Source organism: Anopheles nili, chromosome 2 (genome assembly GCF_943737925.1).
Source record: "Anopheles nili chromosome 2, idAnoNiliSN_F5_01, whole genome shotgun sequence".
Classification (NCBI taxonomy): Eukaryota; Metazoa; Arthropoda; class Insecta; order Diptera; family Culicidae; genus Anopheles; species Anopheles nili.
Genome location: NC_071291.1, coordinates 38,684,905 through 38,709,666, shown reverse-complemented (window position 1 = coordinate 38,709,666; position 24,762 = coordinate 38,684,905). Strand labels below are relative to the sequence as shown.

The 24,762-nt window shown below is 50.5% G+C and overlaps 2 protein-coding genes across 2 annotated transcripts in view; one reads left to right on the top strand and one right to left on the bottom strand.

The window, feature by feature from the left end:
* Positions 1–24,762, top strand: part of LOC128731215 (RNA-binding protein Musashi homolog 1) — a 73,734-nt gene that overhangs the window by 27,407 nt on the left and 21,565 nt on the right. The window contains exon 3 of the mRNA XM_053824321.1: positions 12,243–12,263. Within this exon, the coding sequence (XP_053680296.1) occupies positions 12,243–12,263 (21 nt within the window). The remainder of the gene's footprint in view (positions 1–12,242; positions 12,264–24,762) is intronic.
* The window catches only part of LOC128731218 (uncharacterized), a 44,800-nt gene continuing 34,194 nt past the window's right edge, over positions 14,157–24,762 (bottom strand). Inside the window, exon 5 of the mRNA XM_053824323.1 lies at positions 14,157–14,246. Coding sequence (XP_053680298.1) covers positions 14,157–14,246 — 90 coding nt within the window. The remainder of the gene's footprint in view (positions 14,247–24,762) is intronic.

Genomic DNA, 24,762 nt, shown 5'->3' with positions numbered 1-24,762 from the left:
GAAACACTGCTAGAAGAACTATGCTTTACTATTCGGTTGAGGGACTCCATTTCGGCTGGTAGAGAGTCGAAAAGAATCTCTTTTTCGGTAGCTGTTTTGTCAGCTTTTCCGCGGCCCTGTAGATCCGCTCTTACGATTCTTGTTTGTGAAAAGCGTTAGTAACGTTGTAATGATTTATATTGCTCGTGATTTCGCTCCACCAGTCAGTGATTGCTGTTGCATCTGTTCTGTGCAAGCCTCATCATCATCATCATCGTCATCGTCGCGAGCGAGAGTGTCTTTCGTGTGATTATGTGACTGATTTATCCCTTTTTCCTTTATTTCTTACGCCTCTTCCCCCTTCGAAACTGGGGGCAGCGGGTGGGGCCGGGTGTCGTCTCGACGTCATAAACAAATTGGTCTTATTCGTCTCCCCCGGCCCGTTTTTCACTTCACTTGGGTGCAGCGTCGCGTCAACTCACTCGGTACCCCGTTCAAAGTGCGCCCTTCTCTTCGACCCACGGGCGATAGTTTCCTGAGCCAGAGAGAGAGAGAGAGAGAGGGAGTGTTGGTGGTGGGGGAGGGGTTTTATACTTCGGAATATATTTTACCCCGCTTTATGCAACCGTTCACACACACACGCCCATCCACCCACTCACGCCCGGAGGTGGGTTTGGCTTTCTGTTCCGTGCAATGGCAAGAGCAACCGGCCATTTGGCGAATGCTCCACTAGTGGAGCTAACCGGGGTGATGCGGGGGTAGGGGAGGGCGAGGGAGGAGGGAGTGAGGAACGTTCCTTTCACCCACCCCCATTCCATTCCTTTCTTCCACACCCTTTGCGTCGCTTGGCTGGAAGAAATGTGGCTACAAATGCCAGCGAGAAGGAGTGAGAGGAGGCGAGGAGGGTGGAGAGGGAGCGTTCGGGAAAGCGAGAAAATTCGCCTCGCCCGAGAAAATGGCACCCGACGGGCGCGGTCTGTCAGCCATCGACAACTGAACCGGCCAACCGACCGTTTGGTACGTTTGTGATTTTGTCGTGCCGATGGAAAACGGGCCTGCCAAGGGAAAGGAGGACTATAGGACTAACACCCCCGCCTTCCCACCAGCGAACGAATCCTCTCATCCCCCACCGAACGCTAACAAACAATCGAAATGAAGTAAAATTTTGGCACCGGCAAAACGGCGCACGCGAAATGAAGACGGTAAAGTTTTCAGTAACCGTTGACGGCATTTGCATAAAATGTAAATGTAAATACGACACCACCCGCGGTGGAAGGGTCACTCCAGTCGTCCTGGCGGGTGAAAAGAAAATTCCCTCCCCCCGGGTTCGGGCAAAGGGAACCAATTTCGAAGGGCAAAAAGGCGACGGCGAAGGGTTGGCTATGGATTTAAGGATTTAAGGATTTTTGACAGGTTTTGTCAGACGACGTGAGACAAAAAGAGAGACGGAAAGAGAGCTAATAGATCGATATTGGCGATTCGTGGCGAGTTTTTGGGTTTTGTAGGCCTGCGGATCCGTTTGCTGGTTTGGTTTTGCTGTCAAATGGCCAAGCGCGCGCGTTGTTTTGCCTCGGACGGCTCATTAGCAGTCGCTGGTAAAATTTAGCAGCTTTTTTTAACTCATTTCACACACCACCCGCGCGGGCTAAGGCACGGCCACGGACCCTTTTCGAGGTCGCGTCCATGAAAGGTGCCAAACATACACACACACAGAGCCCTGTCGAAGCAGGTTGAGAAAAGCACGCGCCGCCGCTCGAACGGAAGCAAAATTTCATTCTGTCGATTCTCGAATACCGTTTCAACATTAGCTCAAGCTGCTGCAGTCACTGACCGCAGCGCGGTTCGCGCGTCGTAGAGTCTATTTATCACCCTGTAGCTATTGATAGCGATTTCCTCGATCGATCGAGTTACGACAGCCAAGCAGCTTTTCAGGGCCGTTGCTGGGACATTCCAGAGTGTCGGTTTTGCTGTGTTTGTGGAAACAAATGCGCCCATTATCAACCGCGGAGGAGTTCCACGGAATGCAGTTTCGCTTCGTCTCCGACGGCTTCCGGCAATACGATCGGAAGTGAGCAAAAAAAAATTGAAGCTGTCACCATCACAATTGCGATCGACATTCTTTCGCAGCTACGTAGCGGCTCATACATTTGCTTTTGCTCTCTCGCGTTGTTCCACTAATTACTTAAAGTAACGCCCGCGAGCAGAAAAGTAGGCTTTACAAAAAAAGTGGCGTCAAAGTAGGCGAGAAAAAAAAAAGCTCACCAAAGGAAACATGCTTGTCACGTCCACGAGTGGCGGCGCTGTTCCTCGGGAGGTAGTGCTCACGTGGAAAACTGTGATTACATCCGTCCCGCTGCTCTCTCCTGGGTTCATTTTTTTTTCTTCCTTTTACACCCACCGTCTGCAATTCACCGTTCCTCCCGGTCGTGATTGCCATAATTTGGAGTTCCTCGCGACGTCGAGTCTCTTGCGGACGTTTCGGGATGGTCGTGATGGAATGATTTGGAAAGCGGCAACGAAGCGGCCAATCGTGGATCGGTCAAAAAGGGTGCTATTTTGAGGGTTTATATCACCACCGTTACTCCGGATACGCGTGGGAACTGCAATTAAATTTGTTAATGATAATATTGCTTCTCAAGCTGTTCAGCAGCAGAGCACCGTGGTTGAAGATCGAACCGAGCCGGAAATGCAATACCCCCCGAAGTTGTGTTGTTGTGTGATGCAAAGATGCCCGCTGGGATGGATCATTTTACGTCAACATGTATGTGGCCATTTTCGCTTCAAATTATCCTCCCGAGAAAGAAGAACCACTCGCCGGTGGATGAAGTATCTACGGAATATTTTCCCCGACGCCATATTCTCTGGCGTTAAATCGGGTTTCACTGGAGTTGCGCTCTCTTGGGTCTGAGAATCGGACACCTACCGACATCGACCGGATTTTTGTCCCTCTTGGCAAACGTGTGACGAAAGGAGCGGCCCATGGCGGTTTGTCTTCTTCGATCCGTCTGTAACTGCCGCCATCGCGTTGGCAAACGGCTTTTTCTCCCCCCATGGGGGCAATTATTAATGTGCGATTCTCTATGAAACCTTCCCTTGGTTGCGTTGCAAATGAAATTCCATGTTTTTGACGCGAAACGAAGCAGAAGAAGTGCGCCAGCTATATTTGATCGATTGAAAAATAAAAGCGTTTTGTGATTTGTGCTGCTTGAAGGTTTTTCAGCACGCCACCGCCGCCGCCAGCCAGTAAGAGGGCTTTCGGCTGTTGTTTGGGCAAGAGTCTGCCAAGAGGATCCGTTTCGTACGTTTACTTTTTGTCTGCCGATGCTGCACGAGTGTGTGTGTGTGTGCGTGCTCGTGTATGTATGCCATGATCATCGAGTCTGGGATGTTGAACTCCGTGAACCTTAACGCGAACATCTTGGGAACGTTCTTTCCGAAGAGCAGTCTTGTGCGCCGGTGTATCTCGATTCGATTTCCTTCTTGTTGCTTTTCGCCTTCGCCAACCGGAATGGAGCCATGATCTTCGTCGTGTGCCTTTTTTGTTGTGAAGGTATGTGGTTCTCGAATCTCGAGCTGCGTGTTGCTGAAAAGATCAGCGAGCATTTGGAGCCACATTCACAACGTTGCCATGGCAACATTGCTGCGCCGTAGTAGTGTGCTTTTTTCGGGTGCTCCATTTTTTCTTCCTTTAAAAGAGCTTAGCTCAGTCTGCGCTTTGAATGAAAAATAAAAATGTCTGCCTGCGCTTATATATATATAGCGGAAGGCATTGGATGGTAGCGTGCTAATCGCCTTATGCGCATCTATTTTTCTTCTTTCACACGAGGCGGAGAGAGGGCGTATGCAATAATTATCATCCCCTCGCGGATGAGGAAATAAATATTCATTCGCGTGTTTTGCGGACCCTGGTATCCACTCATCGCCATTAAAATGACAAGTGGACAGCAAAGCAAATTGTTTTTTTTAATTAATCTTCATGCAGCGAACGTCATCAACACCACCGCGCCTCCAAGGGGTGGATCGCGTCATGGTGCATGGTCGATTGACCGTTTCTAAAAGCATTCTAGCGGAGGACGATTAGATTAGAGTCGGTCCCGGTGGTGAACGATGGTGACGAAGAGCCATCGCCAGCCTTCTGCCATACGCCGCATTCTTTGTTCCGAAATGGCGCTCTGCCCTCGTCGAAGCCCAATGCACCGCTCTTCGATCGGTCGATCGATTCGCAGCATCATGCGCCCTTCAACCGGTTCGCCGGAGGGCAGCGCACTGGTGTGTGCGTAGTAATTAATGAAAGGAAAAAAGTAACAGAGAAGAAACGCACCGGGGGAACAGACTGCATGTCAATGTTTGCACCGCCGTCGGTGTTGTTTCACAATCGTCGACACAAACACTCCTCTCGGGGCCTGTTCGATGTGTGGTGTTGATGAAATGCGGCAGCTTAATGTTTGACATTTCCCGTGCTTGAGCGAGCGTACGCGCGTTTATGACACTGAATCGAATGATCACTCCAGCTGATCGACTGATGAAGGGGGAGAGAACCGATCGGTACAGAAGGCAGGAATTTGTTTTGGGGTGGGGTGGGGGGGGGGGGAGGGCTATTGTTTACGATCGATCCCACCCTTTCCCCCCCATCCATCTCCATTGTCGACGTGGTTTTTGGAGAAAAATTAGATTTTTTTTGGACGCGCCACTGTCACTGTCGGTTCGATGTTCGATGACACAATCGAGAGGAAACAATACGCGCCTCCATTAAACCACCCTCCAGCCTCCGGGCGTTGCGCAGCGTTAATGCAGTGCTAACCGCGTTTTCCGTTGCATCCTCCAAACCCCACCCTCTAGCCCGGGGTTGGCTTTGCACGCGAAACGCGATCGTGCGCCCAGAGCTCGCGAGATAATGCCGTTTGAGCGCGTGTTGTAGTTTCCCTTCTAAAAGGCAGCGCTTGCGACAGCGAAACAAAATGTGTGTGCTAGTGTGCGCGCCCTTGGGGGAGCAATTCTGTGTCATGTTAAATGTCCAATAAATCGGACCCGACTGCGGCACATCGCCTTTGTTCGATTTAATTTGCTCCCTGTGAGAGCTATGGGAAGCAATGGGGGGGGGGGAGGTGGGATTTGAATTAAAACAAAAAAAAAGAGCGATACGAAATAAAGGCAATTTTCATCGCTTTTCCCCCGTAGTGTGAGACATTATTGTGCAAGGCCCGTCCCAGTGGCTGCCGCCGATCGGTTCGATCGCTTTCCCTGCTTTCTTCGATGCGAGTTTGATGTGGTTTTGTTGCCCACCCACACCAGCTTCGCTCAATAGTTAGGTCCCTTCGGTTCACGTCCAGAGCAAACGGTTCGTGAACCTGTGTAACCTTTAGGGTTGGGTCCGATGGGAGTAGAAAATCACCTCCCCATCACCCCGGGTTTGGAAAGGTCGAACGGGTTGGCAAATCGAAAAGTTTACCACGCCGAACGCGGATGGGCCAGATGTATTTGCCTTGGGGATGTGGACTGTCGTGTTTGCGCTCGAAAAACATTTCACAAACGCTTCTGGACGAGGATGTTTACCGGCAATGGTTTGAACCCCCCGACGAACGCCCAGCAGCCTGCAAGGAGGTAGACTTTAAGCGAACGGAAGGTACCGTTTAAACTCGGCAAAGTCCTTCCAAATGCGTGTCCTCGCGGGACAGCACACCAATTCCAGCGGGGTGTAGTTCGGTGTTTTGGGCTCTCGATTACTCTATCACGAAGATGGTGATACTCAATGCTTGAAGATAAGGATCCCGAGCTTATGACGTACTGCTGCCGCTACCTACGGAGCTGCGCTGCTTATTTGTTTTCCTTCGCTGGGACATCCCATCCTTATACACACAATCACAATATTACGCAGGCGGTTCGCAGCACTTATTGCTCTCGCTCAAAACCCGGAAACCCATGGGTTTGTGGACTTTATTTAGGCGTTCGCGTGGAACGAAAACAACAGCCTCCCGTCGGAAATCCGATTGCTTGCCGCGTCTAGCTTTTCTGCGTACAATATTGCATTTTTACTGCGCAAACTGGGGTCGGTTTGAGATGGAAAAACACTCCACATCCTGCTTCCTCAACGAGTACTGCGGTTGCCCTGGGAAACGGTTGTCTTTGCTCTCGTCAACCAAAGTAACCTGGGCCGCACTTCGGTTGCTTCGATTTAGCGGAGCCAAATTGGAAATCACAAAATGCACTTGATTAAAGGTATTTTGTTTTTTTCTTCTTCTTTCCACCACACATGGCCGTGTACGCTTGTGAAACGCGTTCTGTGTTCACTTTCCGGGCCACTGTGCGTCATGTTTTTCCACTCGGATTTTCCCCGCACCGGGTGTACGCGGAGAAGGTACCGAGGTTTGTGTCCTCGGGAGCTTTGCCAGCGGCCGTTCGTCGTCCTGCAAAGCTAAGCGGAAGGAAGTTCAGGAAAAACCCTCGACCGGAGGGCTCTCTCACGGGGGTGGTTCTGTGTGAAAGCGCAAACCAACAACCCCCACGCTAAATTCGCCCGTCGTCGCCATTCCATACGCGGGCTTTTCATTTGTTTGTGCTGTTCAGCATTGTGCGCGCTTTCCTCGCTGGATAGGCCTTCCTTTTTTTCCTTCGCCCATGGCCCGTTTTTCCTGACGTTCGCGCGCGCCCCTTTCAATTTGGACCGGCGTGGATGAAACTTCCGTTCGCCCCCACCCCACAAAACCGTGGTGGTTGCGTTCCAGAAAAGTTGAAGCGTCTCAGGATGCAAAAAAAAAATAAATAAAGGATGTGCAATGGGTTGGGATGAAGGATACGCAAATAAATAACAAAAAAATACGCGCGCACACCACCCACAATGCCTGTCAAGAGAGAGAAGAAACTGTGGGCAAAAAAAAAAGTGAGCAACGAGAGCGCATTGCTGCTGTGAATTGTGATTTTTAACGCGGGCTTTTCCGGTCGATGCGCGCGCCCGAATCGCTCGGGTGTGTACGTTGGCCAATTTGGTGGCCAGTTTGGTTTTAGTTACAGCCCGAGTTTTGCTCGAGCACGAAAAGCTCACTGAGGAGAGAAGAAAAAAGGTGCATTTTCTTTCACTCGCCTGGTTGCTGGGGCTTTTTTTTTACACGCGCCCGCGATTGCTTCGCTCAGTGCGATTGGTTGACGTCAGCTTTTGGGTGGGAGGAGGGCGCAACAAATTGGTCCTTTTTTTTATTATCACTGTTTATTTTTTTTCTCCGTACGGTGCTTTTCCGGTCCGATGAACGAAAGCAAAAATACACTTCCGCCACGACACACACAACACCGCCTTTATTGGCTTTTTGGAGCGTTCCCAGGAAGGAGAGTCAATTTTCCAGCGGCTTTGGGAGAACCAAAATCCCAGACCCAGAGCCCGCCCATCATGTCATATCCTTATTCCGTTCCGTTCGGCACCTTCAGCATGATGTGTGTACGTGTGTGTGTGTCGTGTTTGCACACCCAATCAGCTTCCGCTGATGGAATCCCATGCTCATTCACAATTACGTGACGAGTCAACCGTCGTCATGATGCGCTAGCCAGATGCAGCTGGTGCACCTTAAACGCGCATCTGCCAGTTTGCATCAGCATTCGGTGGAATGCGTACAAACGGTGGTGCGAGCATATCAGCATATTCCGGTGTGCCAGTCGTCCTTCCCAGCCGTCCCAGGCCGACAGGTGGAAGAATTGGGCCATGTTGTGCCTTTCGAACACAGGACACAGATGTACAGCACCGCCCAGTTGTCGGCAGCTGATGCACCCTTGAAGCTCTTCAAAAAGGTGTGCTTAATCCCACCCATTATTGATGCTGACGATCGAAAGTGAACGGAGAGACTGATGAAGGTTTCGAACGGTAACAAGGGCTACGCACACACGCGCACCGGCTGTTAGGCCGCCATAATCCACCCTTAAACGAGGATCCAAACATACCGGGCCAAACATCGACAGCGAACGGTCCCGTCTTATTACTTGTACCGTGGGGGGCTTTATTGGGGTTTCGAGAGTTGTTTTCGTCCATTCCACATTTGCTGGAGCAACCAACCAAACCTGACCCGGTCGCAAAAACACTGACCCGAGCGTATCGAATGAACCCGGCCGGACAGAAGCAAGTCAGTCCCTTGGGGAGAGAGCAGCGAGAACGATCCCCGTCATTTTCCTTGATCCATCGGAAAACAATGCCGCCGTCCTTCTCCCCTGTGTGGTGTTCCTAGAAGAACAGCACAGCGTAGACACGCACACCGGTTGGGTGGGGCGAAGAATTAGAGATTGACACTTTTCATAAGAAACTCTCGAGTCGAGGAAAGCCGCCAGAATTACCGTCAATGTCTAGAGCAGTGGGGTGACCATTTTCTTCCGTATCTTTTCCGTATCCACCACGGGCGTCCTTTGAGCTTCTCTCAAGTCGCTGGGTTGGGAGATTTGCACACACGTGTGGCGTTAAGGTTAAGGAAAAACGAAGAGCAATGCACAGATATATGGCATCTGTTGCGGACATCCCCAGGATCATATCCAACATGCGGGGGGTGGGACAAATAGGTTTTTCGGTGTCGTCCCTTCGATTGGCGTGGGCCGGCTCCTCTCTTTTTTCCGGCAAATGGAAGGTCTTATTTCCGAATTAAAGCGTCCGAAACGATGGATTATTCCTTCCGTAAATAGCGAGAGAAACCTTTCGCTTCGTGCTGTTTTTAGGCTGCTCTATATATCCTCCTCACCGGCTAGTGGATGTGATTTTCTTTACGCATGTTGAGGGCTAGCATAAAACCTTAGCCTGTGTAACCAGCAAATAGGAAACACCTTCACATTAAACCGCACAAATGTGGCGCAATTTCGAACACCTGCTAGCGGTTTCTTGCGCTAAGCTTACCATGCCTGTCGCTCGATCCACGCCACATTCGTGCGATTTATTATTGATGAAAGCGGTGCCCATCGGTGTGGGTGCGTGGGTGGTTGCCTAATGACTCGCTTTTCCCCCCGTTTTCCCATGGAGGGGGCTTCATATTTCACTGGCCTTGGTATGGGTTTAGCAATATTTAGCGCGACTTGTCGTCCTGTTCTTTTTTGTTGTTCACCCCAATGGCAAACGTGGGGGTTGCAAAATTACCGTATTTCGGGTTGGGTGTGTGTGTGTGTTACCACCTCCCCCTGTACGAGTCCTAATTTATGTGTGCACCGAAAAGCCTCCGCTAATGCAATCATCATCCGGCCGAATAGCTGGTTTTTTTTCCCCCGTGCTATTTATGAGCCAGCCCCCGGCCGGTGTGTTGAGTTTTTATTGTCCTCGCAAACCACCCACCTCTCTCACACACGCACACACACACACACGCATGTGAGCGGAAAATGGCGCAGGATCCCCCACCGCCCACCAGAAGAAATATCGTAATTGAATTCCAATCTGTGAGCTTTTCCCCTGCCCGTCGGTGTGTTTTTCGGGTGAGGCTTTTTTTTTGGCTCAGACCACCCTCGTTTATCGTGGCGTTTGTCATTACAATTACAGCCTACTACCACCCACGTTTCTGGTGAAAGCGAGCCACCGGAGCCTGGCTGGAGGTGTGTGCTTTTTCCTTTTCTTCTTCTTTCCGTGTAAAGGTGTCACCGAGAGAGGCCGATCGTTGCCGCCGGCCTTTGACCGCCGGGTCTTTGAACATGCCGGAAACGGAAGCTGAACTCTTCTCTCGATCTCTCTCTCTCTGTCGCTGGCTTCGCTGCCGGTGTGCGTTCTTGGGAAAAAGGTTTCAATTAACGCTTGATAGGAGAAGAGACAAGTGGGGGAAGGATTTCGGGGCGAGAGAAGGACACGAAATGGACCCCGTTCCACGGTCCAGCAGCAGGGAGAAGGTAGATCCATTTCGAAGCCCCATAGTTGTCACCGACCCAGAACCGGCACCGGAATATTGATTGGATGAGCGAGAAAGAACGAGAGTGAGAAAAGAAGGATATCACCGTGGGGCCAAAGCAAGGACCAACCAGATGCCGGGGGGGGTTTTCCGGTGGTGTAAATGTCGGGATTTTCTGTGTCCCGTGTGCTTTCGCTCTGGCAAAAAGAAAATGAAAAGAAAAATCTTCCACACCCGAAGCCTTCTTTTTCCATTTCGATGAGCCCCCGGTTTTGGGGTTCGTTTGCGAAAATGCCTTCCCATCATCATTAGGCGGGGGCCAGCTTTTCGATCCACGGCACGTCGTTTCGTTACGCCCGCGTGGTGGTTCTGCCTGCCTGTGCCTGCCTGCCTGGTGCGAAGGATGTGTCCGGGAAAAAATCCTTTTTCGTGGCGTTTGCACGGGTGGGGGCATCATTATTTAATCGCAAGCAGCAAAACTTTCGCTCCTTCCCACGAGAAGCTGTAACGCCCCACCGCTGGAAAGGGACCTCCACCTTAGAGTGGTCCTTTTTCGATGCTTTTTCTTTTTTGTGTTTTTTCTTCTATTGCCCAACTTCTCTAGCGTGTACGTACGGGTGGTTCTAAGTGGCGATAATGTTCACCCGATCCCCGACGGGCAACAACATCGGTCACTGCTGAGGGTGGTGGTGGCCTTTTGTGGGAAAGTTTTCCTTCACCGTCTCCCCACCCCACCCCCAACGCATGAGTCCCTGCCGCACACGGTTAGCAATTAACGTTTAATTAATGACGACCGGCAACGCGCACACACACCGTGTCCTACTCTCTATCACGACGCCGTGTGAGTAGTTGCTTTTTGGGAGGGAGGGTGAGATCTCAAAGAAATGACAAAAAAAAGTATCGAAACACACGGAAACATCGAACAAGTGTGAAAGTTGCCCTGGCCTCTTATTCCGGCCGGAAAATGGGGCGTTTTCGCCCGTTTTGCCTATTTAATGCGGACGCCTGGTGGTGGTCTGTGGTTACTAGGATTCGCACTTCCTATGCTTCGCTGTTTCGTCTGCCCAAAAAAACCTAGTAGGCGGCACACACACACCCCGTTGCTTCTGCCAATGCATGATGCTAATGGTCATTGCGTGCTCGGTGGTGAATGTCAAAATTGATTCTTATTAGTGTTGCGTGTGATATATCCTCCCCATCCTCCTTCCATCGGTGAGAACGAACATTGCATTATAAATAAATATCACGTTCTCGCGGCTGTGTGTGTGTGTCGTTCGTTGGAGCAAGGAAAGTGGGCAATTTTGGAGGGGGCTAAGCGTGTGATAAAATCACACTTAGAGCGCGGGTCTAAGATAAATAGTGAGACCAATTTCTTTCCGATTTCTTCCGCTGTGCGGGGCATAAAAAGAAACCTGTAGCAAAGCGAGCGAGCGTCTCGATCGATAGCATTCGTTCACGAGACGGCACTGGGAATGCAAAATTCCCTCCACTGAAACATGGAGAGCTTTATCGCGCGAACGTTTTTCTTACGGGTCAAGTGCTGCATCGTTTTAGCGAATTTGTGAACAGTTTTCGCATTTCCTTCCGAGAAACGGTGCGTGCTGTTCGTTGCGGTTCGGTTGATTGGTTCGATAAATATATACTTTTGATCTCATCGTTGTGGATGCTTGTTGCTATTGATGTAGAAACAAAACAAAAAAAAATGTTAAAATACGTAAAACGGGAACTTACTTCGTCCGTCTGGCTGCCTGTCTGCCTGCCTGCCTGTTCTGTCCGCGTACCACTTGCCTGCTTGCCTGCCTGCCTGCTGCCCGCCTGTTCATGTCTATCGGTCTAATTTTATGCCTCTTTCTCTTATTCTAAACCATTTTTTTTTAGTTTAGCATATGGATATATATATAGTAATACCGTGTTACCGTACTAACTGCAACTTGTTGATGTGTGTGTTTTTTTTAACAAAATGAACGACCAAACGCCACCATCTCTCACTGCTTTGGTGTACGTCGTACGTCGTGGGTTATAGTTAGTTGCAATAGCTGTTCTACTACTCGTCCTTTCGCGTGTGCAATTGCACACGTGCACACGATTGTACAAAGTAACTACACACTTACCCACACACATACACACACGGTCCAACAAACAAACAAACATACCTACATATTCGTACATCAATATTAGCGCGCACCATCTGTAAATCGTTTGCTCTCACACGCGGTATACTGCGTTTGTATGCGAATCAACAACCACACACTTACCTAGCCCTAGACTTGCCCAACACAACCCCTTGGCTAACCCTTTCCCACCCAACCCCCCACCCAACATCTCTCTATCACACAGCATCCCGTGGATGGGGAGGTGGTTCCTGTTTTTTTGCAAGAAGACAAATTTGTAAAGCCTTGTCTGTTCTTGTTCCTTCTTCTCTTTCTCTCGTTATAGATTGCATGGAGCCGCTTATGGGTAAGTCAGGAGCGCGGACGAAAAGAGATATAGAGAGAGAGAGGTAGCGAGATAACACACGGTATACAAGTGAAGAGAGGGATTGAGAGCGTACGAGAGCCCCGGCGGGGGGAAAATCGGGGAAATGAATCGGGATGGAAAGCCCCTGTGTCTCCTTGTTGCTTCATAGCTTTGCCCACTCACTCCTTTTGCGGTGTATTTCGATCCCCAAAGCAGGTTGGGGGAAAGGAGGAAGAGGGGAGGGGAGAAAAGTCGAGAGTCCTCCCGATCTTGCTCGATTATTGCATCCCAAGGGCGGCAAGGCTGTGTGTAGCAATCGCTGGTGGAAATGCGCGTTCTTCTTGTGCCTGGCAAAAACACTAACCACGGATGAAACCACAATGCTTTCCATCATCCCCCGCATACATACGCACGCACGCACACATACATACAAACATACGGCTGGCTAGTGAGCGAAACAACGCGGGATGCGGTACAAGTTTTGCTGATCCTTCTCTCTGTTTTCTTTTTTGTCTGCTCCTTGTTCGAGTGTTCATTTGCATACATGCAGGCGCAGAAAGGTTGACGTTTCACCGGGCGGGCTGCTGCTGCTGCTCTTCGCTCATTTTGTTTGTGCCATAAGTTTTCCTCTCGCTCCGAAGATCAAAAGCGAACGTGCCGATGCTCGTGATGCGAGATGCGCACCGAGCGGGGATTAGCAAAGCTACCGTAAATGTGTGCATTTGTCTTTTTGCTGTTTTTTTGCTCGCAAACGCGCTCAAAGGCTACGCTACTACGGGGTTGTTTATACCTTCTGATTCTTAGAGTTGGCTTTTTGTGTGTTGGTAGGGTTCTGATCCGACGCGAAACACTCTTCGCCCTACAATACTTAATGTTGTATGATGCATGTTAGCGGAATTAAACAGGCACACACAAAAAGGACCCCTTGAACCCCGTTTTTTAACCCTTCAACGGTGAGAGATTTGCATGGTTTCAAATGACGCCGTTCCAACGAAGAAGAGTGTGTCTTCCGTTTGCAAGGGCAGTTGAGATCATCCTGCCACCCATCCACAAGCACCACCCAATAGACCACCAGCAAACACGCCTCTGACGGATGCATCTGTTGAACTTATCGGGCACTCGTCATCGCCGGCGTGGCGGTTTTAATCGATCTGCGAGGGCTTAAGAGACGCACGCACCACGACCACCAGTGGCTCGACGGGTGGCTCTGCGTTCGCATACCCTACGGATTAAATCATACACCCGGTCGATGGGTGAGCACTTCCGCCAGCTGGACTGCCGCCACCGAGTGGGGTGGCTTTGCCGATGGTATTGCACAATCGAGTCCGTTGTTTGTGCCCACCCGGGGGAAGAGCATAGGCTGATAGGCTGATAGACCGGTTAACAGGCGTGCTAGCACAGCTGGAACTTCAATCAAAAGGGAGCATCTTCTCTCTGTGTGTTGTGTTTGCATCAATCGATTAATTCATTCAATTTGCAATGACAGCCAACGCGGCGAGTAGCCTTCAAGCGATAGAGAGAGAGAGAGGATGTCGTTGGAAGTGGTTGCTCTTTTTTCTTCCCTTCATTCGAGACAAACAGGCGAACACGAAACACGATTGCGGAATGAAACATCGATTTGCATTTATTTCTGCACGATATTGATAGACACCGAGTATAATAGCGCGAGTAACAAGCCTCTGATGCAAACATTCCCCGAGAGGAATCTGCTGGTTTAGTGCTGCTATGCGAAAGCTTCAAATGGTTCTACATTAATTTCTACTCATTCCGAACCGCACATACCACGGTTTCGGCACACTCCCGCAGGCCACGGGATCGATTAGTTGTGTTCTACTATTTCCTGCACTATGCCAGCAATGCCGCGTCCCTTTGAAGCGTGGCATCTTTCACCGCTTACTTTGTCTGCTTGTTGTACTCCTCGCGATAGCTGAGGGCCTCCTTCAGCTCCGGGTTGGGCTCGTACTTGTCATTGAACACGAAGATCTGCAAAACAGCCAGAGAGAGAAAGAGATGCCGCGTGGTTAATCATTAGCTGCGATAATCTTTCGGGCAGGAAGCATTCGCGTGACTCTCCGATTGCTTGCAAATGAACAATAGCATCTAAATCCGGTTCCGGTGAACTACTACTACTACTTCTACTATCGGCTACTCTTCCTTTGCATAACAGCTTCACCACAGTGGGGAGATTGCAACGTGACCACCAACGGGCCTGGGCATAGTGGATGGGCATGAAGAATTCCTCCTCCCGCTTGTGTCGTCGCACGCGTTACATCAGCATAAATGTCAACGGAAGGAGGCAAGGCTCGCAAGGGACACACTCGTCCTACGTTTGGTTTACGGTCACGCAAAGCCATACAAATACCTGGCGCGCACATTTCACCAGGCGGCATAAAAAATACATGCCATGACAAACCTTTAGTGAGCTTTGGCGTTACGCGCGCCAATAAAGCGTACCAAAAACCGAGCGAAAAACCGCACGCGGGTTGGGGGCACACCAACACACACGATCCCGGGCATCCTTGTCCGGGCAAAAGGCCTCTGATCCAATTGTCAGCGAAAATCGGCTCAACTGTGTTGTGTTGACGCTTTGACGTGTCTCGCTGTGTGTGTGTGTGTGTGTGTGTGTGTGTGTGTGTGTGTGTGTGTGTGTGTGTGTGTGTGTGTGTGTGTGTGTGTGTGTGTGGAAGTGCTCGCGAAAAACGGCGAAACATCCTTGCGCGCGCGATGGGCATGGTTCTCGCGCTCGGTATTAAATCGGATTTGGCGATTTAAGGCAACGGAGAGTCATCGTTTTCGCATTAAATGGGGCCAAGGAGGGTCCTTTGTCCCATCCACCCCACCGTACATGATCCGCCTCATGGCACCCTATTGCCCTTCGCAATCAATAACCGACTCGCGGCACGAAATTGCAAAACGAAACCAAAAAAAAAACAAGCCTACGAATCGACCACCATTGGCCATTGGCATTTGTTTTGAGATACGTGTTGTGCGGGAGGGATTTTTTTTCCATCCATTCGATATATCCTTCACGGGGGAAAAATGCGTTGGAGACGAGATGCCATCAAAATTCAACGCCAACCTCAATTTTAACCAATGTATGCATATGTCCTTTGCGTCGTCCCATCGCTCTTTGTAGGGCCAGCGAAATGACGTTGGCACCATTTCACGTGGTTAGGAATGGGGAAGTTTGTTTATCGGACTAAAACAAATAAATAAATTCTGATCCTCCCCTCACACCTACACCTACACCACCCACCCTGACGTGGTGGAATACATGTTTCCGACCGTTAGCTTTTGACATGTGGCCCGTTGAGCGAACCCCAGTCCCAGTTGGGGGGTGGTTTTTTAGGAGAGAGTTGGTAGCCTCTTTTTTTTTTGTAACAACACTTGTATCATTTCTCTCCTCCACTTACTCGCCAGGCTCGGTTCTCTCGGGTTGTGCAGCGAAGAATTATTCACGCGAAAATTCGGCCTTCCCTGGCCTGGCCGCGTGTGGAGATGATGACCGTGCCTCTGCTAACCGTCGCATGTCAATCGCAATCGAAAAAGTGAATACGAAACGAAACGGTACCCAATGGGGATACGGGCAAACGGTGGGGGGATAAGCAGGATGAAACAAAGATGGGAAAATAACGACGGCGACCCATCAACCAACCACCAGCCCCCCCCCCCCCCAATTCGTTCAATCGTGCCTGCTGGTGGTCGGTCGTGAAATGCAATAAAAATTGAACATCGAACAGATCGCGAGCAGCAGCATGACACAGCAGAGCGGGAAAGGGCTGAAAGGGTCTAAAAAAAAAGGGCTCGATGGGGCATGGGACCGCCGATATCTTTCGCTGACAGCGCTGGAAAAACCCACCCCCCCAGGATATTCGTGGTTTGTCGATCGTTCAGTTTCGGTTTACATTTTCATTCCGGCTTAAACGATGCCGCCGGTTATCCAAAGGTGAGGCCATGTGTGTGTGTGTGCGTGCGTGAAATCACACAAATCGATCGTCCTCTTTTTGTCGGTGAGCGTAGCGCGAACCTTCCACTCTCACCTCAGACGGGAAGTCCTTTCATGTGGGGTTTGTAAAAAAGGAAACATCCACCAGCACCAGCGTACATGTGATCGATATTTTCCGATCGGGGCTTAATCGCAATAATAATGGCCGGCCTTGTGTGCCTTGGGCTTAAAGCAGGCAAGCAGGACCCACGGGCCGCTTCAATGCATTCGCTCGTCGTTCTTCTTTTACGAGATTAAACCGCATTATTCCCTGAATGTCCCTGGGGCACGAGGGCAGGTTTGCTCCATTTTAAATCATTTTCCTACGAAAATGCACCCATTGTCCGCGAGTCTTCTTTCACCATCGCGCACCACCGGTGACACGTTTCGTGACGTGTGCGAAAACCCACAAGTGTGTGTGTGTGTGTGAGTGCTTCCTTCTACACCAAACCGCTCCACCGCAGCAACCGCTCCACGGTTAAACGGTGACCCTTGCGAGGGAGCCCGGAAACCCTACAAAGCTGCTGGGTCGTGTTTCCTTCGCACTAACCGCGCCCACTGATTGGGTAACTTAATTCCGGGGAAAAAGGACAGTCCTGCGAAGACAAAACTGGCACAACGCGCGCACCCCGAGTCCGATAAGAACGACGGCGTGCACCTCGTCGTCGATGTGGTTCTGCTTTAAATTGGATTATTATTTTCCATATAACACACCAACCGTGCCGTGTGTGTGTGTGTGCGGGTGCTCCTCGTACTTCTCCTAGCTGTTTCGCCTTCTTCCTGCAAAAGACCCATCGTGAACCTAACAAGCCACAAGCAATCAGGCCATGCGGCGGCGAGTGGTTCACGGAAGCGTACCCAAAGTCGTCGTCGTCGTCGTCGTCGTCGTTTTTCAAGAGGCCTCTGGCGCACACTGGGCGGGCGAACGCGGGGATGACTCTCGTCATTGTCAACGGGCGGGAAAAACCCCTGCCAGCTTTTCCTCGGGGGGCATTTTCTCGCTCTAGCAGCAGGAAGAAGGAGCAGCACGTTGGCTGGCGGCGACCGGCGATGGGAGACGAATGTAAGCGAAAATTTAATTACCGGTGCACACCGGAGCTGACAGAATTAAAGGTGAAGTCGGTGGCGCGGGGGCGTTGAAGTTTTTCCAAAGTGCACCAGGACCAGGCACAGGGGGCAACGGAGGTACACGGATACGGATGGGTGGGTGGTTTTTTTCCCAGCCCTTAGAACCCACAATCTACAGCCGGTTTGGTCTACTGAAAGGTATTAGTGTGTGGCTGTGTGTGTGTATGTGTTTGTTTCCCCCCCCCCCCCTCCTCTTTGCAACTACCCTGCACAACACCCCATTAGGGGTTACATCCCGTCCGTCAGCGAGCAGCAGGAGTAGAGTGTCTGCAGTTGGCAAGCTTCCATTAGCCGATTATCGTTCGACTATGCGGAGGTGGTAAAAACCAATCTTCCAGCCTAACTCCACACATCCGTCAGTGTGTTCCTACGTGTGTGTGTGTGTGCGCTTACACAGGAGGTCGTAGGCTGGTTGGCAGGATGTGCTTTTGTAGGGTCTCCTCACCGGAGGTCTATAAATACAACGGCAGCGGTGTCATCGGGCGCGGTTCCACCGCAGGCTGTTTCAGAGTGTCCCGCGAGGGTTCTCTTTTATGTTTGTGGAGCCACCCCGGGAGCAGACTCGCGCTTGTACTTGTGGGCTGACACACGGGGCATTTCAGGTCAGCAACGAAGTCACCATCCCGGTTCCCAGGACCATCTCCGTCAGCTGGTTTAAGGATTAGCGACATTGTCACGCCGTCATCTTTGCGAGACAGCGTCACACCCGTCACGAGCCTTTTTGCCCAGCAGAAGGCTGCTTTCCATTTTTCCAACGATTCGCTCGCTTCGTCACACAGAATGAAACCGACGGGCGCGAGAGTCCACAGGAAATTCGAACCAACGCGCTTTGGCCGTGCTTGCAGGACGAAATCGGATGGAATTACCATTTCCGTTCGAGGTGTGCGTTCGCTGGGAAGCCGGCTAGCCGACGAGAGCAAGGCTGTGCTGCTGCTTGCTCGTACGGATTCTTCCGATCGATTAATCGGATCGGTTTACGCCAATTAATCAAGCGAGCAAACGCTAGACTGGCTGTGTCCGCTTGAACGGCACGTCCTGTGGTTTGGCTTCCGGCAGGTGTCGAATTACTGCCGCACGGCTTTTTTTTCCTGCTGCTGCTGCTGCTCGGTGGTGATGCTCCTATCTGCGGGCTCTTTGACCATCGTTGGATGCTCCATTTCGCCGTCGAATTCAATTCACAGCTTATCTTCGGAAGCACCATACCACAGCTAGCCATTTTTCCAGAATGTGTCTTGGCTTTATCATGTGTGTGTGTGTTTAGCACAACAGGAGTAGGACCCGTTTAAGGACATTGCTTCCCGGAATCTCGAGAAATGTGTGAAAAACTCGTGCAGCATCGATGGCGTCTGCATAAAATCGATGGTCCTTTTTGGTTCCGTCCCACACATCGATGAGCGTGAGGCGGTTAATGTTGCTACCCTCACACGGTGCCGTTGAAAAATCGGTTCTCCTCGCCAGCGATCAATTTGCTGCGCTCCATTACACCCAGAGCACAGAACGAGAATGCTCCCCGCGCGTTTGAGTCACAGATTGTGCGTCCTTTCCACGTCCACGCTGGGAAAGCAATGCCCCAAAACCCGTCAAGGACACGCACAGGGGCAGTGTTGTTTTTGTTTTTGAGTGCGTTTCTTCATAACTCCATCATCATCATCATCATGTGCCGACGGTGGTGGTGTGGGCGCTACGACCTAAGGATTAGGTTCGGTTCATATGTCACCTGCAGCAGGCGACGTGTGTTTCGTTCGTTGGTTCCCTAGAGAGGACCCGTTTCGGGTCGGAAGCGTTCGCCGGGAGGAAAGAAAGAGCCAAGACCAGACCGTCTGTCAAATCAGAACAAGATCATTTGTGGAAAATTGACTGTGAAACGGAGTGCGAATCCCCTTGTTCCGTGTCCGGGCGTCGTCTTGCAAAGGACTGCTTTCATTGCACAGCTCTCTCTCTCTCGCTCTCTTTCTCGTCTCCACTGGGTGCGTTTTTCAACCGATACATTTTCCAGTGTCGGTGACTTCTGCCGCACCACCTACACCGGCCCCGGCCCGGTATGCTCACCATCAACAACACACCAAGGATGCGATAACAGCGCAGTGCCACTGGAAAAAGCGCGCTTTCGTCCTTCCAGCGCGTTATGGTGGTGGGAAGACGACGACATTGCGAAACACACCGAGCACAAATGGAATTTCGTCCTGTCACACAGCCGCCTTCTATCGTGTGTGTGTGTGTGTGTCGCCCCACCAGCCCAGGCTCCGACGGAGGATCGCTACGTTTTTTTTCTTGCTTCATTCCTTGAACCACGCTCCTTAATCCGGTGTCACACTGTGGGTGGAGGTTTTTTTTCTCTTTTTTTTTGTATTTTCGAGAAGCTGCTCCATTGAGCCACTTTGTGCGGGGCAAACCGGCTTTTCCTTGGAACCGGTTTTCCCGAAGGGAGCATCGGCATGTGGCGGCCCCACATTGTTGTGCACGTGTGCGAGGTCCTGGCATTTTCATTTATATATTTTACCCTACCTAACCGCTCGTCTATTCCCGTTCCTCACCACGTGTGTGTGTGTGTGGGGCGGAACCCGTGTTGGAATTGTGTGTCGCCGACATTCTTGGATGTATTTCACCCGCCCCCACCAACTCCTGTCCTCCGCTGCGCTCTGCCGGTGTTTTTTCGTTCGCTCGAATTATAAAATTCGATCGAAACACAACCGGCGAAAAGTCGCCCGGGCAATCGGGCCATTTCGAGTGCAGTCATAAATCATAAGGCAATGGGAGCGCGTTTTACGCGCGCTCGAGGATTTATTTGACGGCCATCCTAATCCCCCCTTCCTCTGGGGCTAATCATCGTCCCACCCGGCTGGTCTCTAGTTCAAAGGGTCACCAGAATCGTCCGGAGCTCGGGTAAATTTATACCAAAATCATTACTCAGGTTTTAGCGAACTCTGCTGCTCTCCTCCTCCTCCGTCGTCGTCGTCGTCGTCGTCGACAAACGACGTTCAAGGAGCGCCAAGAAGTCCTTCGACGACGTTTCGGTGGTTTGGCAAACGGTGATATAACCACCCAATCGTTCGAGGTTTGTTGGTATACTTGTGCCGTGGTTTTCCCGATCCCGGACGGAAAGGTGGCCACGTCGTCTCCTGTCAACTTGGCAGTGGTTCAAAAAAGCACACCCAAAACCAACCCCCCCATCTAACCAATGAACTCCACAAACGCCATCAACTCGCTTGCATTTCTCGCCGGTTGGGTGAGGGAAAATATTGTCGAGTAATAACCAAATGGATCGGGTGGCCGTTGGGTGGCGTTTTTTTTGTTTTTCTGCTATCTCTCTCTCTCTCTCTCTCTCTCTCTCTCGCACCTTACTTTGCCCACCTATACCATATATCTATACTTTCCGCAAAATTTGCTCCGGACCATCAGCACCGGAGAGGGAGCAGGTTATAGATAGACTCGTCCGTGGCCAGGTTACGGCGTTGGCTCTATTTTTGAATCCTCCGCCACCGGACACCTTTTCGTGTAGCTCTCAGCAAAATCAATGGACGATCCATCGTTCGTGCCGCGGGCATGTCTCGGGATCGTCGATGGACGGCTAAATCTTCCGCCGGCTAGTGTTACAAGCTTTTATTGAACCCTGCTGTACACGTTCTTTTGTAGGCAATGATTTTGTTTTGTCTTGGCACCGATTATATTTGTCCAACGGCGAACATAGCTACAGGGACACTCGGGGGGCGGTCTTTTACGATGTCGTTTAATAGGGTCGTAGATCCTTCCCTACACGGCCTAGGGGACTCTAGACAAGCGCCTAACTACTAACTCGCATGGATAATCAAATATGCTTTATTGAAGTCACGACAGTGCGCTTCCTCCCCGGGGGAACATCGATCGATAAAGTTTGATCGATTTCATAACCGGCAGCAGCAACATTGACTCGTTTTGGAGCTGCCACGAAGAATGGGAACGAAATCGCTCGCTTTCAGTGGCTTTTACCGAGGATAATAGAATTTTTCATGCGGAAAAGGGCTGTGTGTATGTGTGTGTGTGTGTATCCTCCCAGCGGCACCGCGCTCCACGTGTATAGGGAGCGATTCGAGCGCCTCGTGCGGAGTTGTCATTGCCGTTGTCACTGGCGATAGAACAATGTAGGGCAGGATTTATTTCTATCCTTTGGCAGCGCCCATGGCGGCTGGCCGAATTCTGGCGCAGAGTGCAGGTTTACCCAGCTACCTACTACCCTACCCTCCTGTTCACAGGCCACAGTTGCTTGAGCTGAGCACACGGCAATGAAACCGTGTTGGCAAACGTTCATCATCCTTCACTCGGCCGCGCGGACCCTTTCGGTCACTTTGGTGAGTGTCGAAGTGCGCGTCGAATGACGGGCGCGGAATGCAATTATAAACATGTCAAACCTGCCCGTCCGTTTCTGCTTGGCAAGGGCATCGCAAGAAGAAACGCGAGAAAGAGAGTGAGGGAGACCGCGGAACAGAATACCCGCGTAAACATTGGGTAAAATTAGCCCTTCGCGCCGTTTCACAGTTCGGTGCAATATTCACTTATCTCTGCTCACCGAAAACAAGTGCCACTGTTCGCGTTTTGGAGTGTTTTATGAGCAACAAAAAGCGAATGCAATTGCAGCTGACACTGTGGGGCGTGTGGGCAGCAGAGTGGGTCGATAAATGCTACCGACTGGAGCAGCAGAAAGAGAGAGAGAGAGAGAGAGAAGAAAAAGGAGACTACGCGCCGGAAAGTTTCCGGAAAAATACGACCCTCATTACGGCAGCGGGTGGTGAGTGGGCGAGCAAATCAAAACCCCTTTCGGACGGCACGGGAAAATGCGGCACACTTGATGAGCGGACCGGTCCGAAACAGAAGCATAAGGCCGTAGCGCCGTGTGCCAGTGGAAGGAAAACTAGTCAATTCCACTGGCTATCGCTTTCGAAACAGAATCAGAACGACGTAGCCAGCCAAACGAGGAGATAGTTTTCAAGCACGAACGGCACGTTCTCCACCGCGAGGTAGAGCAGTGTATGCGCAGTGAATGTTTAATTTCATTTCCGGCCTCCGGGTCGAGTCCTTCGAGCGTGAGTCTCCTACGTGCTTGGTATAGGCGAGGGGAAAAAAAGGACACAAACAAAACACAAATGAATAGTGTAATTTGGCACTAGCTGCTCTTGCCTACGGTCGTTTTTTTATCGCACTTCTTTCGATGGGCAGCGACGTTCATTAGGGAAGGCGTTTATCAGCCCACCGTGCAGTAGTAAAAGCTTATTTATAACCAATTTTATGCCCACTTATCGATCCTGGCACCGTACAAAACACGACCCGGTAAACGAACACAACTGGAGGGCGCATTAAAATGTTTAAAATAGAGTGCGGTCACGGTGAACGATGGGTCGTCGTCGTCGTCTACTGCTGCTGCTGCCCTTCGAAAAGGCAGTGGGTCTTAATTTGCGGTCCTGGGTCTTACCTTTCGTAAAAAGATTTCCCAACCAGCAGGTGCAGAGACCGAGAGTAGTGGTTGCCTGGAAACTGTCAACCACTCGGTTCTCTCACCTCACCTATACGACCACCTTTTCTATGGTTTCGACAGTTTGGCAAAATTATCCCGAACCCCTTTCATCGACAGAGCGAGCTAGTTCGACGATGGTCTTCTGCTTGAATTTAGTAGCCCCATTCTGATGAATCGATATTAGTTAGTAAAGATATAACGCTTCGCAAGGACACGCAACGGAAAATGTTGCACTCTCAAGCGTCCCACATCGTTCCGGACTGCGGACACGAATCCTGTTGCTTGCGATTTTCCTTTTTTTTCTCCATCCCAACGATATGTGATGGTATGCATCAAATCTGTCACATTACCATTCCGCTGGTGCGTCACATCGACACAGTGAAGACGTCTGCCTGCATTCAACCGTGCACTGGGCAACACAGAAAAGTTGCAATTCCACTCGAAGAAAAACGGGGCTTGGAAAAGGTAACGGAGGGTTGGGTTTTAATTTTTTACTCACGTCCGAACGAACACGTAACCAGTGACGACGACGACGACGACGACAGCCACACGGATCACATGTTACGCTTCTGCGCATGTTCACCAGTAATGGAAGGATTAATAATGCTGCTTCGCTGCTGTCGAAAGTAATCTTTGCTGATGAATGCTTTTTACTTTGAACGAACAAGAAGAAAAAAAAAGGTGTCCAATTGAGGAGAAGCACGAGGTGTGTGGCCTGTTGCATGGAGCCCTCCAAGTTGTGTCCAATCGGCCCAATTAGAGTGAGCGCGCTAAGGACGAAGCCGCCGTTGGCGTATTTGTGTCGTAAAAAGACGGAGGCGGCGTGTCCTCGAGGCGAGGTTGTTGCTTTGAATGATGGTTTTATTCACGGTTTTGGTTTTATTTTTGCATACTTCGACGGCTCCGCAAACTCAGCATCCGTAGCAGCAGCAGCAGCAGCAGCAGTAGCAGAAACATTCGCACTGTCAAAGTTATCAACTCTGCAAAAGCGAAATCTGCCGACTAATCTACGGCCCTTCGCCGATACGCATCAAAACGCGGTCATTTCGGGCCACAAAAGTCTTCCTTTATAGTCTCCCGGCCTAACCCTTAGCTCGTTTTGCATTTTTGCCACTTAAGCAGGCAAAACGATGGATGCTTTGCTTGTTCTCTTTCTTGAAACTTGAGCAATTGCAAAAGGAGCTGTAAAATCTTGGAAGAACCACACGGGTCAGAGAAGAGCACACGATTCATTTAGACGGTGCTCTCGTTCGTTGTTCGGTCGTAGCAGTTACGTTCCGAGAAGGATTCATTTTTAAAGGGCTTTTTTAAAATGATTTCTTGTGTGATTTCGTCGAGTTTGTTTTCTGTTCTTCAACACGACCGAGAAACTCGCCGCAATTTCGTGTTGGAGATGATGTCGCTGTCGAGCGTATTCGTATCGTTTTGTTTCCAAAAGAACCCATGGGTTTCATGGGCCTGGTTAGAGGATGGCATGAATAATTTAAGAGGATGAAAATTAAACGGCTTAAACTGCCGCCGGTGTGGGCGTCGAGCATACGGTTCCACCGGGCGATGACATCATCAAACGAAGGGGGCGATAATCAGGTGTAATGTTCCTCCCTGGGTAAGTAATTGCCGAGCGGAAAAAGGGTTCCGAAAATGTGGCTTGTTTATTTTTATATTTTAAGCCGCCGCACAATATTTGATGCAATAAAATTTTGCGTTCGATAGAACCGGTGCTACAAATTTGCGAACGAACGCGAATAAAGCGATAATAATGAACATGAACGCGGCGGTGTCATATTTCCGGCGCCCTCAATTGTGTCCTTACTGCGAACGTTGTTGCTGGCGAACAGAGGCTTCCGCAATGCGCAATTATCGGGAGGTGAAATGCATCACATTTACATTATTTCTGATTA